The sequence below is a fragment of the Protopterus annectens genome, chromosome 7.part0, assembly GCF_019279795.1.
Source record: "Protopterus annectens isolate FY-2018-M chromosome 7.part0, PAN1.0, whole genome shotgun sequence".
In the NCBI taxonomy this organism is placed as follows: Eukaryota; Metazoa; Chordata; order Ceratodontiformes; family Protopteridae; genus Protopterus; species Protopterus annectens.
The window spans coordinates 1,059,361,481-1,059,378,695 of record NC_056739.1 but is presented as its reverse complement, the minus strand read 5'-3'; the positions used below and the strand labels follow the sequence as shown (position 1 = coordinate 1,059,378,695).

The 17,215-nt window shown below is 40.8% G+C and overlaps 1 protein-coding gene across 1 annotated transcript in view; it reads right to left on the bottom strand.

The window, feature by feature from the left end:
• The window catches only part of ACTR8 (actin related protein 8), a 663,070-nt gene that overhangs the window by 114,167 nt on the left and 531,688 nt on the right, over positions 1–17,215 (bottom strand). Inside the window, exon 12 of the mRNA XM_044077614.1 lies at positions 16,980–17,143. Within this exon, the coding sequence (XP_043933549.1) occupies positions 16,980–17,143 (164 nt within the window). The remainder of the gene's footprint in view (positions 1–16,979; positions 17,144–17,215) is intronic.

Below are 17,215 nucleotides of genomic sequence, written 5' to 3'. Positions count from 1 at the left end.
AGTATAATTACGTGTAAAGCATACTATGTCCCTCTTGATTTATATTTTTGTAAAATGCCTTAATATTATGATGGTGCATTTGGTTTTGGTGGGGGACATATGTTCTGGCACATGCAGAAGCCTGGAATTTTAAGATGCTTCAAAATCTTATTTAATCTAAAGAAAAAGTAATTCAGGAATAATAAGATAGAGTTTCACAAAGTGGGCAGGATTACTTTTATTCTGTTCTTGATAATCAAAACACTGTGCAGAGCATACCTCTCAACTGTATAGACTTTTGCAGAATGTCCAGATTTTGCCTCATATTTGTGCTGTTTTTCATAAAATTGTGGTTTTCTGGCAAATCTTTAGTAAATCATTGAGGGTTAAAGTCAGAAAATAATGTCAGACATTTGAGTTTCAGACTTCATACCCTTCAGAAAAATTCATGCTAATGCAAAACCTGTTATTCTATCAACTTTCTAATTTTCCAAGAACAATATTTAAAAACTGTCCCAAATTTTGGGCCTTTGTCCCACTTTATTTATGGCTTTGTTCAGATTTCTTGCATTAAGAGGTTGAGAGGTATGTTGCAGGGTGTAATGGACTTTTTTCATGACAACTGGCATCGAGGGCAAATTGTAAAAAAATACAAGCTAAGTCATTAGAAAATTTGTGCATGATTTCACTGGATACGTGTAAAACCACCACATAGTCCAGCATCGCTGCAGAAAAGGTGGCAGAGTCTTTGACTGGAAGAGCAGGTACTAAAGCTATCACATGACTTAAATTTGTTCAGAACAAGCATTCATCAGTAGTTTGGTATCTAAGGAACAGGGTCCTATTTAAAAGTTAGTGAAGTGTTACTTACATATCTGAAGATCAGGGAACTACCAGCACTATTTCATTTTCTTTTACAGAAATCCAATGCTGGTATTTTGTCACAGGATTCACTGGAACAACCTAAATGAAGGTTAACTACCCAATAACCCTATACAAACTAAGTTACACACCATATAAATTCCTGGTTTGATTACTTTTATAGCTGTAGCTATTGTTTTCTAAAGATGCCCTGGATGCCAGTGGTGTTTGTTGGGAAAGTACATCTCAAAAAGCCAATTCGGTTATACTTGAGCACTGGTTCTTCTACTGCCACAAAACAATTTATTTCAGCAATTAACATTACTATGTTGAAATGTCTTACTATTACTACCCCCAAGTAGTCACCAGTGCTGCATTACTGCATTGTAAGCTGTTCATCAAATACTGACGTGAGGAGCAGTACTCCAGTGAACTAATTAATATAACAGGCCAACCTAACCTTGCTAAAACACACTGCCGTCTTGCAAAGGGCCAATGCACATTACAATGCTTTGAGACTTGTATAGTCGGGGGAGCTGTGATCTGAAGGCTTGTGTTCCTCCATGTGCATCATTCAAACAGCAGATCTTCTAGCAGAAAGTCTCATGCTAAAATGACAATGCTTTTTAGTCTGTGCAATCCTGTCATACATTAAGATGCAAATTCATTTCTCCTTATATTTAACTTGTGAAATCTAACTGTTCTGTAGTTACGAATGGTTTGGGGCATAAATGATTTGACAGTCTCTGCAATGTCTCTAAATGATTTTGATGCACAATTTTCAAGTGCTAGTAATGTGCATAACAACTCAAACATGTTGGGGCCCATTACATTTAATTATTTTAATTTCACAAAAGTTATTTTCATTCAATAAACATTACCATTTTCTCCACCATAACATCAAAAATACTGGTGTGTTACTTTCTTATATATGGACATTTCAGAATAGCCAGTCACTTGGAATGGTTTCCTTCCTCCTCCGCAAAACAGTGTACCCACAGAAAACCGCAGAGAGAGGAGAAAACATGCACTACACACAGTGATCAGAGATCGGAATTAAACTCTGGACCCTGCAGCTGTGAGGCACAGGTCTTAACCACAGAGCCACTGTGCTACCCCAGCTTGCTACATGATTTACAGCTAATCAGCTTTGGTAAATTTCAATACCGTCTTGCTGCTTTTACATGAAACTCTTCATATGTAATGCTCCAGTACTGCATTCTTCCTTTCTTCTAGGCCATTCATCATTCAGTAGCTAGACTCATCTCAAAATCAGTTATACAAATTTGACCACTCTTTGCAATATAGTCTCTTGTAACTCTTGGCAGCCATTTCTTAGATGAAAAGCAGCTGTGTTTAGTCACACTTTAAACTCATAATCAAACCTGCAATATTTTAATTCCATTATTCTTTTCTTCTGACCTGTATTCCCTTTAGGACACTTTCCATACCTGTTATAATTATTCTAAAAGTATTTCTGTCACTGTGCTCTCTTTCTCTCTCTCCCGGACTCTTATCTTTTTCTCTTTCTCTCCTCAAAGATTCTCAAAAATTCCTTTCTTCCCAGCCATCCTAATGGTGCTGAGAAAGCATATCTGTTTGCAACACTGGCAGGCCAAGCTTGGGGGATAGGATTAAGCAGATAAAAGTCAACTCTCCTATTCCAAGGAGATGACTGTGGAACCCAATGTCTGCAAGGCTTCTAAGGGTAATTAGTGGAGGCTGTGATGATGTTCTGACTTCACTGCACTAGCCACTCCCACAGCTACAGTATACAACAAATTTCTGCATGAGTGATGGATTGATAGCTCACATACTCTATGTTTGCTACTTACAATTAATTTACTTACATCCCAGACCTAGTAATGAATTAATGTTGATGTAAACTCCTTGAGGTCCTGGGGGCCACTGGTGAAAGATTTATGTCTGGGGTACAGAGTAAGGGGCAATTCGGGGATTCAGGGATGGACAAATGGTGAAGACAGGGAGGAATAGCCTTTCTTTTTTCATTTTTACTTTTATATCTTGTAAAATGATTTGTGTTGCTTTAAGGGTACCCCATCACAGATATCTTGCTTCTTTACCTTTTAATTCCTTATTTATTTTTGGGACTTGCAGCTTTCTTCTTTTCCTTCTTATAATGGCAATCCCCCATTTATTTTTTTGTTAGGGGAAGGCTTTTAACACTGACAATCCCTGTACAGCTAACTTTGTGGTCATCTGTTCTGCTGTACTTCTTTAGATCTTTTCTTATTTAAATTCCCAGCGAACTTTCAATTTATATTTCCACTGCCTTTTGCTAGTCATTTCAGTTGATAGTTGGGCAGCTCTGCCTTATCTTTTAACACTGGCAATGCTATATTTTCCACACAGTCTAGACTTTTCAATTTCAAACAGAAAAATTTTAAAAAATGTTGTGAAATGTAATAGTTTTTAATGTTATTAACATAGAAGTCCTGTGTTCAGGTCAGCATAACATCTTTTATTTTGAGACAAACTTGCACAAATGAAGGCTACTATAAGTTGGGGTGTTTTTCCCCCAAAACTGAAACAAGATTTCAATATACAGTGCAATGGTAGGGGAACATACCCCCCCCCCCACCTGAAGTAGAATGTGCTTCAGAGAAATGAATTTCTACAGGCGCATAAAATTAAAACATTCCAGCAGAGGGTACTAAAATGGTGCAAGTCCTGCAGCTGAAGTGCTATGAAAAGAGAAACAAAAGCAGTTTAAAAGGCCAGCTCATTGTGCAGAAGCAAGACATTCAATTATGTTACTGTTAACATGGTTTTGGGAAAGTAACTATACCCAGTGGGTAGTACTATCAAGCTGGAGGAACAGCAAAGATGAAGCAGTCTACTATTATTTCTTTTAGATTATGTTTTGATGGTTTCTGCATCACTGCTAATGCTGTGGAGGCTGTAAATGGTGATCCAGGACTCCGTGACTGCAAGAATCCACTTGCTCAGATATATTAGACTGCAGCATGCAAGGCGATTTGCTTGCTTTGTTGTCGCACCCAATGCAACAGGAGTGGATTTAAGAGGGGGGAAACAGTTGTCCTTATCAGAGCAAAGCAGCTGTGGGGACCTTACTATTGGCAGGGCCTGGACTAACTTCTCAAGAAGTCAGAACACTTGCTAAAATAAACAAGGAACTCTGAATCCTTATCATATCAACCAAACTCAGATATGAAGTAAAAATAACTACTCAAGTGAAAGATAATCACAAAGCCTTCTTAACTATGTTAGAAATCTCAGCACTGCATTGAGCTAAGAGTAAATGATATCATATAGTCAGACCCAGAAAAAATAGCCAATCTACCAGCACTAAAATTCAACTCCAACTTCACTTCTCTCTACTCTCCAATATTCTCAGATGAGATACCCACAGCCATCCCCTCCTCCTCAAATCTCCCAAGAACAAATTCTTGGGGCGGAATCTATGGCCAAGAACACTACGTGCAAGGGTCAAGATAACATACCAGGCTAACTTGAAATATGAATCGTCAGACCCCCTACAGATGTGCTTTACTGACCTGAATATATCCATAAAGACTTAAAAAGTAAAATTTGATCACTTGCATACATCCTAAGGACCCCATTATTGGGGGTTTAGGGAATCACACAGTGAAAACTCTAGCTTGGCTGAGTTTTACCTTCAGTTTTTACTGAATGGTTTGTCTTTGTGACCTTTTTACCCTTTGGTTTATATATCTACAGCTCTATCTCTATATATAAAATCTGGCAAATCTGAGAGTAATGCTACTCAATGCTAGAAGTCTAAACCTCAAAATGCACTCACTCAAAGCACTCATTAAAATGGAGAACATCGACATCTGTGCAGTGACAGAGACCTTGTTCAAGGCACCAGAGAGCACCCCTGCATTACCAGGCTATAAATTCATACCACACCTTTCGGCCACCTAACCCGCGGTAGTGGTGCTACAGTAGCATTGTCGCCTCACAGCAAGATGTTGTCCCGTTCGATTCTCAGCTAGAGCGTCTTCTGTGTGAAGGCATGCGTGAATGGGTATGCCTTCGTTGAAGGTTGTGTGTCAGGGCTGGTAACTCGGCACGTAAAATTCCACTACCAAACATTAGCGGACCGGAGTTCCGCTGTGGCGACTCCTAACCGGGATAAGCTGAAAGACACAACAACCACCTTTCGGCCACCTAACCTGGACTGAAACACTAAAGGCGGAGGCATGTCCATATTCATTAAGGATATCCACACCTCCAGGCTAGTTGCTCAGCATAATGCATCCGAGATTATCCGAGTGCAACTAACTCTGGGCAAGACCACAATCCAAATTGTAGCTTGCTACAGATCCCCACCATGCCCCAGGATTCCAACTCCTCATTTCTTGATAAACTGGAAAATATTAAGGTACAACCTAACACCCTAATAATGGGCGATTTCAACTACCCCACCATTAACTGGGAAAACTACTCATTTACTAACTCTTTTGCTCAACGTTTTCCGGAATTCATAAATTTCAATGCCTTGGATCAACTTAACCACACTCCCACAAGGGGCAGCAATATCTGAGACCTGGTCATTACCAACATGGGCAACCGGTGTTCCACACCAGAGGTCAATTCCTCATTGGTCAGATCTGACCACAAGCTAATCAGCCTAGACATCCACATCCCGCTCCCACCCCCCATTAAAGAAATCCCCGAAAATAATTCCTCCAAAGCCAACTTCATGCTTCTTAAGACAGAAGTGGCAAACTTATGCAGACGGACAATAGAAGTACGAATTCTGAAGCCTACACAAATGCACTTTATAAGCACTTACACAAGTGCATGGATCGTGCAATTCCTAACAGAACCAAGATGCTATCCTCCAAAAAAAGGCAGCCAATCTGGTGGTCCCCTGCCATAAACAAACTCTACAACAGAAGAAAAACTGTTGCAAAAAAGAGTAAAATCCCATGATTGGAGGAACTTCCTGGTCAGCCTCAGTAAGAAGCTGAGATCCCTCATAAAATCATCCAAAGCTAGTTATGAAAATAAAATCGCCACTGATTCTAAAGACAACCACAAAGCATTATATAGCTATGTCAGGTATCTCAATGGCAACACTCAGATCTGCTCTGAGTTACAGCACAATGTTACTAAAATTACAGAACCAAATGATATTACCAACATTCTGGCAAATAGGTTCAGTGCTAACTTTACCCCCCCTCTCACCCTCTAAAGGGCCCATCTCTACACCGGAACTCAGAGACAGCTCCACGTGGTCCTGCAGAGTGGTCCTAGCTACAGAGAACTGAGAAAGCGACTACTTTCCAGATTTAAGTATTTTTTTCTGTTTTTTACTTGGAATACCTTCTCTTGCTAACGGTTTGCTGCATTATATAGTATCTGTACTTAAAATTTTACCTGGTCGAAAATTAATCGAAAATCTGTTGTTTGTTTGTTTAGTTTAACTATTGAGGCTGCCCACTAAAGTGTGCTAGCCTGTGTAACTGATTTATTGCTGCCTTCTGTATTTCTGGGTGTTTTCTATCTAAAATATAAAAAAAAAAATAATAATAATCCTTGTTTTCCTGCCTCTCCTCGACTAATTTCAACCAGTTTACAGGCTTTGCTGTATTCTGGGCTGTGGTGTAGTTCCTGTGTTGTCCATTACCTTACTTGGATAAGAAGGAAGTTTCTTTGCTCACCAGTGGGAGTGGGGAGACTTGAGCAGCCTATCTGTCCCTGAAGGAGTGACCTCAGCACCAGAGCTGTAGTAACTGGTTGTTTTGGACCATTTCTAGCTCTTTTGAAGTTCCCTGTTTAAAATCCGCCTCAGAGCGTTTTTTTCTGGCTATACTACTCAGAGACAGCTCCACGTGGTCCTGCAGAGTGGTCCTAGCTACAGAGAACTGAGAAAAGCGACAACTTTCCAGATTTAAGTATTTTCTTCTGTTTTTTACTTGGAATACCTTCTCTTGCTTATTTTAAACAAGCTTATACTGTTTTTTTAACTGTCTGCTGCATTATATAGTATCTGCACTTAAATTTTTACCTGGTCGAAAATTAATCGAAAATCTGTTGTTTGTTTAATTTAACTATTGAGGCTGCCCACTAAAGTGTGTTAGCCTGTGTAACTGATTTATTGCTGCCTTCTGTATTTCTGGGTGTTTTCTATCTAAAAACAAAAAAACAAAAAATATTCCTTGTTTTCCTGCCTCTCCTCGACTAGTTTAGACCAGTTTACAGGCTTTGCTGTATTCTGGGCTGTGGTGTAGTTCCTGTGTTGTCCATTACCTTACTTGGATAAGAAGGAAGTTTCTTTGCTCACCAGTGGGAGTGGGGAGCCTTGAGCAGCCTATCTGTCCCTGAAGGAGTGACCTCAGCACAAGAGCTGTAGTAATTGGTTGTTTTGGACCATTTCTAGCTCTTTTGAAGTTCCCCGTTTAAAATCCGCATTTGCACGGCTTTGCGCGGTTGTGCGCATCGGTTAAACAGGGTTAAACTTTTTCTGGCTCTGCCAAGTCTGCTCTTCAAATTTTCCCTTAGAAAGCTCTACTCTTAGAATAACCAGTCTACTCGTTATATTATAAGCATAGCACTTGTTCTCAAAGCTTCTCTTCTAAGCAAGCACTCTCAAACTCAAGTAGCACTACATCCACCTACCACCCCAACCACTTCCCTTAAAGCCACAGCACTCTCTTGTAATATTCTAGCATGTCGAGTGGTAGATTGCTAACATCTTCTCCTGTTCAGCTGGTTAATCTGGGAATCTTGAGACAATGCTATAATTGCCTCATGTACACAGACAACCCTCTCCTCCTCCCAACAAACACAAATACATGTGAGAGATGCAACTATATAGCCAAACTGGAGGCTGAACTCTCTCAACTCGGGACTGGCAAGACAAGACAGGAGGAGAAGGTAACCACACACACAACAAACCCAGTCACACATAGACCTACCCCAACTGCAAATCAAGCACATAATAACACAAAAACATACTCGGAGGCCCTATTAAAAAACTTGCCAAAACAACAGAGGCTCCCAAAGCAGACACCCAAAAATCCACCACCTCAAAACATAACACATGCAACACATATTTCAATAAATCAGTGTGTCAATAAATCACAGCCCTTAAGGCCAAACACTATGCCTGATACACTAGTGATAGGTGACTCTATAGTCAGACACACTGACGTCCCACTTACCAGGCTGAGCAAGGAGTGGGTAATGGTAAGCTGCCTATCGGGGGCTAGGATCCGCCATATAACACACGCACTCAGGTCACTCAAAAGCACGTACAAATATGACTCTGTCATTGTCCATGCCGGCGTGAATGACCTGAGACGTACCTCCTTGGACTACATGAAAAGAGACATACAGGAGCTCTCTGATTATGTAGCCCAGGCTGGTATGAACCTGACCCTGAGCAGCATCCTGCCCTCACCAAGAATGATGCCACAATACAAAGACAAGATGATCAGCTTTAATAATTGGCTCAATTACTGGTGTCATTCTAGGGGGATCCAGTGTCTGTCTGCCTGGGATGATATGCTGGACAAGCCACGCTGCTTTGCAAGGGACGGCTTGCACCTGTCACCACTGGGCTTCCGGATATTGGCTAAGGCTCTTGCCACCCCCATAATGCCTTTTTTAGGCAAGGCTCAAAAGACGAACCCACCTCCTTAGAAAACAAAAATGGAAAAAATTAAGGGTAATGCTGCTCAACGCCAGAAGTCTAAATCTCAAGATACAGGCCCTCGAAGCACTCCTCAGTATGGAGAACATCGATGTCTGCGCTGTAACTGTGACCTGGTTCAAGGCTCCTGAGAGCACCCCAGCGCTACCAGGGCTTTACCTCATATCATGCTTTTCGGCCCCAAAACCCGGGACGAACCACAAAGGGAGGGGGAGTGTCCATATTCATCAAGGATACCCACACCTCCAGCTTAGTGGCAACTCATGAAGCATCGGAGACCATCCAGGTGCAGCTAACCATAGGCAAAACTGCTATACAACTGGTTGCATGTTACAGACCACCCTCCCAATCTCAAGAACCCCACTCAGACTTCCTGACGACATTGGAAGATATAAATGTCTCACCAAGTACCATCATATTGGGAGACTTCAACTACCCTAACATAGACTGGGTGCACTATTCTAGCTCTAACACCCTAGCCCAAAGGTTCCTGGAATTCATAAACTCAAATGCAATGGAACAGCTAGTCACCTCTCCCACAAGGGGGGATAATATACTAGACCTGATCATCACAAACATGGGGACAAAATGCTCCACACCGGAAGTATTCCCCTTACTGGTGAGATCTGACCACAAACTAATCACCCTGGATATACATTTACCACCTCCACCCCCAGCACAAAAGACTACAGTGAGAAACTTCTCAAATGCCGACTTGACACTTCTCAAGACTGAGATGGTATCATTTAAGCCCACAGAGCCAATGGAAACCACATCCCACAATGCTGAATCCTACACAAATGCTTTCTACGGACATTTCCAAGAATGCATGGATCGTGCAATCCCAAATAAAAACCAAGACCCTCTCCACCAAAGGAAAGCGTCCTGTCTGGTGGACCCCAGCCATAAACAAATTGCATAACAAAAGAAGGAAGCTACTGCAAGACAGAGCAAAATCCCATAAAGGGAAGGCATCTCTGATCAGCACTAGTAGAAAGCTACGTTCTCTCATAAAAACATCCAAGGCCAACTTTGAGAGAAAAATAGCCAAGGACACTAAAGATAACCACAAGGCATTCTTCAGTTATGTTAGAAACCTGGGCGAAAACCCTCAGATATGCTCAGAGTTAGTACACAATGACAAAAAATTTACAGAACCCACAGATATTGCCAACATTCTGGCAGACAGGTTTAGTGCAAATTTCTCCCCTCCCTCACCTCCAAAAGAAGAAATACTCATCCCAGCTGAATGTAACCTCCCTGTCATCTCTGATGTCCAGGTGAGAACCGCCCTCAGCAAAGCAAAAAACACAGCATCTATGGGACCCGATGGTATCCCCGGCTGCATGATACGTGAACTCCAAGAGGAGCTAAACCCGCATATAAAAATGTTATTTAACCTTAGCCTTACTACAGGATATGTACCTGAACACTGGCGTACAGTAACAGTGGTCCCACTCCACAAGGGAGGCTCCACTACAGACCTTGGGAACTACCGCCCCATAAGCTTGACCAGCCTGGTTTGCAAAGCTATGGAAAGAATTATTATGGAACTCAAACAACGACATTGGGGACCTACAGACACTTGATCCCACCCAGTTCGGCATTGTAAAGGGCAGATCCTGCCTTTTGAACCTGGTTGACTTTTTCGAAACAGTCACTAGAGCCATTGATGAGGGCAGGGCAGTCCATACAGCCTACCTGGAATTGGCTAAAGCCTTCAACACAATACCCCACTTGGGGATCATAGATAAGCTAAACAGCTTAAATGTAAATCCATATGTCACAAGATGGGTTGCAAACTGGCTAAAGAACAAAACCCATAATGTCAAGATTGCAGGAGCCATGTCAGACTCAAAGCCAGTCACAAGTGGGGTCCCAAAGGGCTCTGTCCTGGGACCCCTCTTGTTCGGCATTTACTTCTTAGATGTGAAAGCAAACATGGGGGGGTTGTGGCTGACAAAGTTCGCAGATGACTGCAAACTAGGTGCCATAGTCGATACACCAGCTGACACATACATCCTACAGAAAGGCCTCACTGAAACGGACAACTGGTGCCGGAATCATGACCTTAAACTAAATGCCAAGAAATGTATAGGCATCCCCTTTGAGGAAAAACAAAGTATCCACAAATTATCACATAGACAGTAACCCACTGAGTACCGAAAAAGTAATCAGAGACCTGGGGACCCAAGTTGATAGTGACCTCTCATTTGACACCCATGTTGCCAAAGTGGTTAGAAAGACTTTCTACCTTGCCCACCTTATCATGAAGGGGTTCACATCCAGATCAAAGGAGGTCATCGTGCCCCTGTACTCCTCCCTTATCAGGCCCATGATTGAGTACAATGCCCCATTTGGTATGTACCTCACCCGGCACTTACAACAGCTGGAGAGACCCCAGAAGTACCTCAACAAGAGGATCAAGGGTCTCCAACATATGTCATATGCTGCCAGGCTAAAGAAACTCCAGCTCTATTCAGTAGCATACCACCTGCTCAGAGGTGATCTGTGCCTCACGTACAAGGCCATGTCCAACCAGGAATTGATGGACATGCTCCACCTCAAAAAATCCAAATCCATAAGAACCACGAGAGCCAAAGATTTAAACCTCAGTACAAACATGAATAGAACATGCTGGAGGGACAGATTCATAACTCAGAGGCTTCCCATATTATGGAACAAAATCCCAGTACATGTTAGGCAGAGCCCCTCACTGACTCTCTTCAAGAGAAATCTTGACGAGTGGATGGGAGATCGTAGGTTTACCCCAGGGGTCACCCCTGTGTCGCTACTTGACAGAGGCACAGTAAACTAATTTTAATAAGTAAGGGGGGTCTTCAATGTGCCACTACTAGACAAAGGCACAGTATTCTAAATTTATTCTATACACCTTTGTACCACTACATGGGGTGGCAAAAGCCACATCTCTAGGGCTAGGCTTGCAAATGCCCCAGGGCAGATAGCCTAGTACTAAACTATGAAACTATAATAATGCAAAGTTCCTATAATCACGGCTGCACAGGTAAAAACCACACTCTTCAAAGCTAAGAACACAGCATCCAAGGGATCTGACAACATCCCAGGCTGCATTCTACATGAACTACAAAACAAACTGGCACCTCACCTCATGTTCGATCATAGCCTTACCCCTCAGCCTTTGTGCCCAGTGAATGGTGCACAGCGACTGTTATCCCACTCCACAAAGGGGGAGCCACCAGAGACCCCGGGAAAGACCACCCCATTAGCCTGACGAGCCTGGTCTGCAAGGCTATGGAACGTATCATCATGGAACTTATAAACAATGACATTGGTAATCTCCAAACCCTGGACCCCACCCAGTTCGGGTTTGTAAAAGGCAGATCATGTCTCCTAAACCTGATAGACTTTTTTGAAGCTGTCACCAAAGCTGTAGATGAAGGCAAGATGGTTCATACAGCCTATCTAGATCTCGCCAAGGCTTTAGACACCATTCCCCACGAACTAAACTAGGTATAAATCCCTATGTCATAAGATGGGTTGCCAACTGGCTCACTGAAAAAACCCACACTGTGAAAGTAGCAGACTCCAAATCTGACTTCAGACCAGTGACAAGTGGAGTACCACAGGGTCCTCTTGATGACTGGATCGGAGACAGGAAATTCACCCTGGGGATCACCTCTGAGGCTCTGCTTAATAGGGGCACAGGAAAATAATTTTCTTGGGTGGTGAAAGCCAGGGTGTACCTTTTTGGCTAGGCTTATATAGGCCCTAGGGCCAATAGCCTAGTACCCACTTATGAACCTATATATACATACACACACAAAAACAGAGTGCTTAATGAAAGTACAGAATAGCAGAATACCGAAAGTCATAATACTGACCTTACAATATTGAAATGTCAAAATCTTGAAAATTTAAGATGCCAAAATTAATCAGAACAGGTTTCAATGTTCACTCATTTTTTGTGAACCTTAGTGTTTGCATATTTCAGTGCCAAATGCTTTGTGATTTTCGGTCATATGACCTCCCAATTCAGGTACTTATCATGGCTCTCTGGGTTATCTGGATAAATCGAAGGATATGCATATGAATACTCAATGCATCAAAAAAACACCCCAAAATAACGCAGGTGCCTCCATTCCTTATACTGTGTAAACTACTAATATCTGCAGTAGGATGAGAGGCTGGTCCTGCGAGGCAAACGTGTGAAAGTTCTTTAAGCCATGCTGGTTGGTCAGCTATCCACCTATGGCTTGATTTCCTTGTTATGAACGATAATGCAGCAGTGACCCTTATGTTGCCACCTGTGGCTTGGTTTCCTTGTTATGAATGATAATGCACCAGTGACCCTTATTTTGCCACCTGTGGCTTGGTTTCCTTGTTATGAACGATAATGCAGCAGTGACCCTTATGCTGAACATCTTAATATTACCTGTTTTTCATTAACATGTTAAGACAGTTGTGCAGCACTAAAGATGACTCATTACTGATGATGGGACGAGGTAAAAGAATTTGTTTTACTTTTGTTCAAGTACTTACTACCACTGTGCTGGCCTCCCCCACGAAAAAAAAAAAAAAAAACTTCTGCGAGCTATCTAAGCAAAAGCTGCAGGTACATTTCCCTGTCTCCACACAATGAACACACTGCAATATTTGAGAAAAGAAGTACAGGCCACCAACAAAGATTGTGTCAGCTTCCTGATCTGCTCCTTTGTCATCAAACTATTAAGGCATGATTCTTTCCTTTACCTTGCTGGGACACAATCTCTATGTCAAGCCATTACCTGTTCCTTTCAGATGCTAGTAAATGCTCCAGTACAAGGAAGACCCTACAGTAAACCACAAAGTGCTAACACTCATTTGTTATTACTGGGACCCACTCCTCCAAGCCTCTAAAGTCCCAGTGATCACAAGCAATTCTGTAGCCAACTGCAATGTCTCCAACCTGACACGGCCAAGTGCCAATGTTTCTCTCTATCTAGTAACTCACAGACTTCTCTAAATACAGTTTCCACTTCCCTACCAAACCCTTATCATTTCAACCACCTCCTAAACTAGTTTCTTAACTAGCTGCCACCTCTCAGTCAACTTGTACATTATTTATCATTCCCTGGACCTCTGCCTTCAATGTGTGACTAATGCATATACTTTCTCTAAATATTTTGTAGTCCTTCCCATCAAGCTTAGTCCATGACCTTCTGATTGTATTCAGATCTGCTGTCTGCAGTTATAAGAATTGTACAACATGCTCTTGAAGATGATGCTTGTAAGTTCAGTGTTTATGTCAAGCCAAGTCTTAACTTGTGTTATAAGTTTATTACTTCATTCTCTATTTCACTGTTACTTTGCATAGTTACTATACCAATAATACGATTGCTTCTCTGTTACAGGTTTGTTATTATTACTCAAGTTTTTCTTGATAAAGGCTAAGCCTGGAAAAAGGCCCATCTGGGATTGTTGCAGTATTAATAACCTCAAGTAAATACAATACATATGATACATACATACATACATAAATATCTAAATGGCATGATTTAAGCCAAACTGCATCTACAGGCACCACTTGAGTTAATATTGGGCTCAAGTTCTAAAACAAACCAGTTAGATTTTTCAGATATGACTAACATAAGTGAAAAATGTGCTGATACAAATCTAGTAATATACTGGACCCTAGATAGGAAATAAGGGTGGCACAGTGGCACAACAGATAGCATTGTCGCCTCACAGCAAGAGGGTCCCTAGTTTTATTCTCGGCTGAGGTGCCTTCTCTGTGGAGTCTGCATGTCCTCCCTGTGTTCACATGGGTTTTATCTGGGTACTCTGGTTTCCTCCCACATTCTAAAGATGAAGTAGGTGGATTGGGCACTCGTTGGCCATAGGTTTGAGTGTGTGATGTGGCAGAACTACCATGGCAGGGCTAGTCACCCAGCAGTGTAAACCTGGGCTCTAGATGATTGTCACTGTTGAAGTGACACCCTGACCCCATGTGCAAAAATGGGAAAAAGGGGCCGTGGATGAGAATAAGGTTCTGCTGCATTAAAACTGATTGGCCCAAATTCAGTTTACAATCACACACCATACTACTTTTCTACAACTTTTAGAAGCAATTTTAATGAAATAAAGGGGTTAAAATAAATTTCACTGTGTCAGTTCTATTGATCAATGCTGGTATTCTTATTGCACTTAATATCTAAAAATCACAAGGTAATTTAAAATGGAGTGAAATACAGGTTGTATTTACAAACTGTAGATATGTTGAGATTAGAAACAACCTTAATACATCTCAGTACAGAGGAACCAGATTTAAAAATAATCCCACTTATTGACAGGACAGAGGAAGAATAGGTGTAATGCCTAAAAATCAGACAGAATAACAAACAAAGGAAAGTTTAAAACAGGTAGTACTCTTAACAAGAAATTTGCATTCTTGAAACATATATTACATATTTTTGTTATCTATGCCTTAAACAAGAAGGACTTCATACTTCAAAATCTGGACCCTATAATAGGAAGGACCAGGAGATTTGCAAAGGCTTGTTCAAAATGCATTTAATACTACTGCAAGAATTTTAATAATTAAAATTTATGTTTTCACAACATTTTACTGTTTCAATAATACATTCTAGAAAATGGATACAAAATGTTTTAAATAATCTGTACCTTTACTAGGATACAGAAATAACAGAATAAGTGTTACACTTAACTGATTCTATACTATTTAACAGTCAACAGCATTAAATTGATTTAAAAAATGGTCATTGTAGACAGAAGGAAATTGCAATACAGCAGATATTTTATTCCTTATTTTTGTTTGCTCCCTGCCACCTACCAACCACTCAGCCTCTGCTCATTGGACTCGAGCCTATTTGTACCATGCATACCCTATGGATTGGGACTCTTTCCTTAGAACTTCTAAGGCTGGAGTTGCCTGACTGGACCATCTTTCAGACAATCTTCAACAAGTTTGTGCTCTTGCAGCTTGTGTCTGACATGGCTTTGCCACTGTTCTGTTGACAACATATGCAAGGTGTACTTAGAAAATGTATGCATTTTCACATTTCTTGCCATAATGTGTTTAATGTAGGAACACTTTAGTAAATATGCTGCAAACTTTTAGTTTTGCAGTGTACAACTTTAGCTCTACAACGTCTGCTATACAATTGTTACACTACAGCTCAGTCATGTGGCAATACCCATGAATACACATAGCTGCTACATGTCAGTCGATAAGTACTACTGATAATTAATGAAGAATGAGGCTAAGGAAATTCACCAACTATTAGAAACTACACAGTGCAGGCTTATACAGATATCTCTCAAGCTGTCAGATACCGATAGTGGGGGTGGGGCATAAAGCTTTACCAAGTGTCAGATACTACATACTACACAGCAGCCCTAGAAGCACTTCCAGCTGTCACACAACACAAGTGTTGGTCTCTCATGACACAGCATATACTGCATAACGTCAGCATTTAAACAACATGTTTGCAAAGATTAAAAGAAAAAAAAAACAAATTATGAAGATTAAAACGAAACAATGGCTCCAGATGCATCTGCTTTTAAATAAAAGCTTGATTATACAACCCTGCAAGTTACAGCTTCTGAATCCCTCAATCCAAATCATAAACAAATCAAACAGATAAACTTTACTGAAGAATTTTCCATGAAGTTAATGTAAAAACTATGGACAATTCTTCCCCATAGTAGGATATAAATGGAGGACATTTTGCTTAAAACAATCATCTACCAAACAGAATGTCCTACAAAATCTTGTATATTCTATCTTTTTAGTTCATTACTTAAGTGAGCTGGTCACAAAACTATTTTCAGCTACAAGGGGTTGACGAGCAGCATTTATTAATGATGAAAACACAGATGATATACACAGGTATTAAGGCAAACTAATACATTAGAAACATTCTAGCAGACTGCAACATGGACATACAAATAAATGTCAACATACAGTAATAATGAAAAACATTATGACTGCCTGACACATACATATGTACAAAACCTGTACAACCGTGACAAAGATTTTCCAGAAGAAAGACAGAGTAGGCAAAAAAGATGAGAAAGGAAGGAAATAACCAAGGAGGTTGGTGGAAAAACCTTAAGGCTGGGTGGAGGAAATAAGATGTGAGAAAATAAAGTTTCTAGAGAACTGAAGGCTGGAAATATGTTCGTCAAAGTTTAGGTGACTGCCCTAACTTCAGAATACCATCAGCTACAACTAGAGCCTGAAAGCTACTTACAAAATAATTATGTTTGTAACTGCATAATCTGGGTATACTGTCAAGGTTTTTGAAAGAGTAATTGCCGAAATTTTGCATCATAATGCACCTTAAGCACAAGAAGCTGGGTAAGAAAGTGAACTAATTAAACAGTACAAAGAAAATGCATTTATACAAATCTACAATCAGACACAATGCATTCATCTCACCTATGTTGACCATAAGGATGGCTGCATAAATGTAACACAATTTCTCACCTTTGTTTTTGTTATTACTTCTATATTTTCAACAACTCTTCGGAAAGAAGGAGGCATTTTATTGAGAATTCGATGCTGAAGGAATTCCTGTGCCTTGTGAAACATCAGACCTCCTCCAACGACCAGGATGGAACTGTACATTTTCTTCTTTGTTTCATCTGAAGCTAAAAAAAAGCAGGGAAGACAGTAAATACTGGAAATCTGGGAAAAATCTGTTAAACAATGACAGTCAAAAC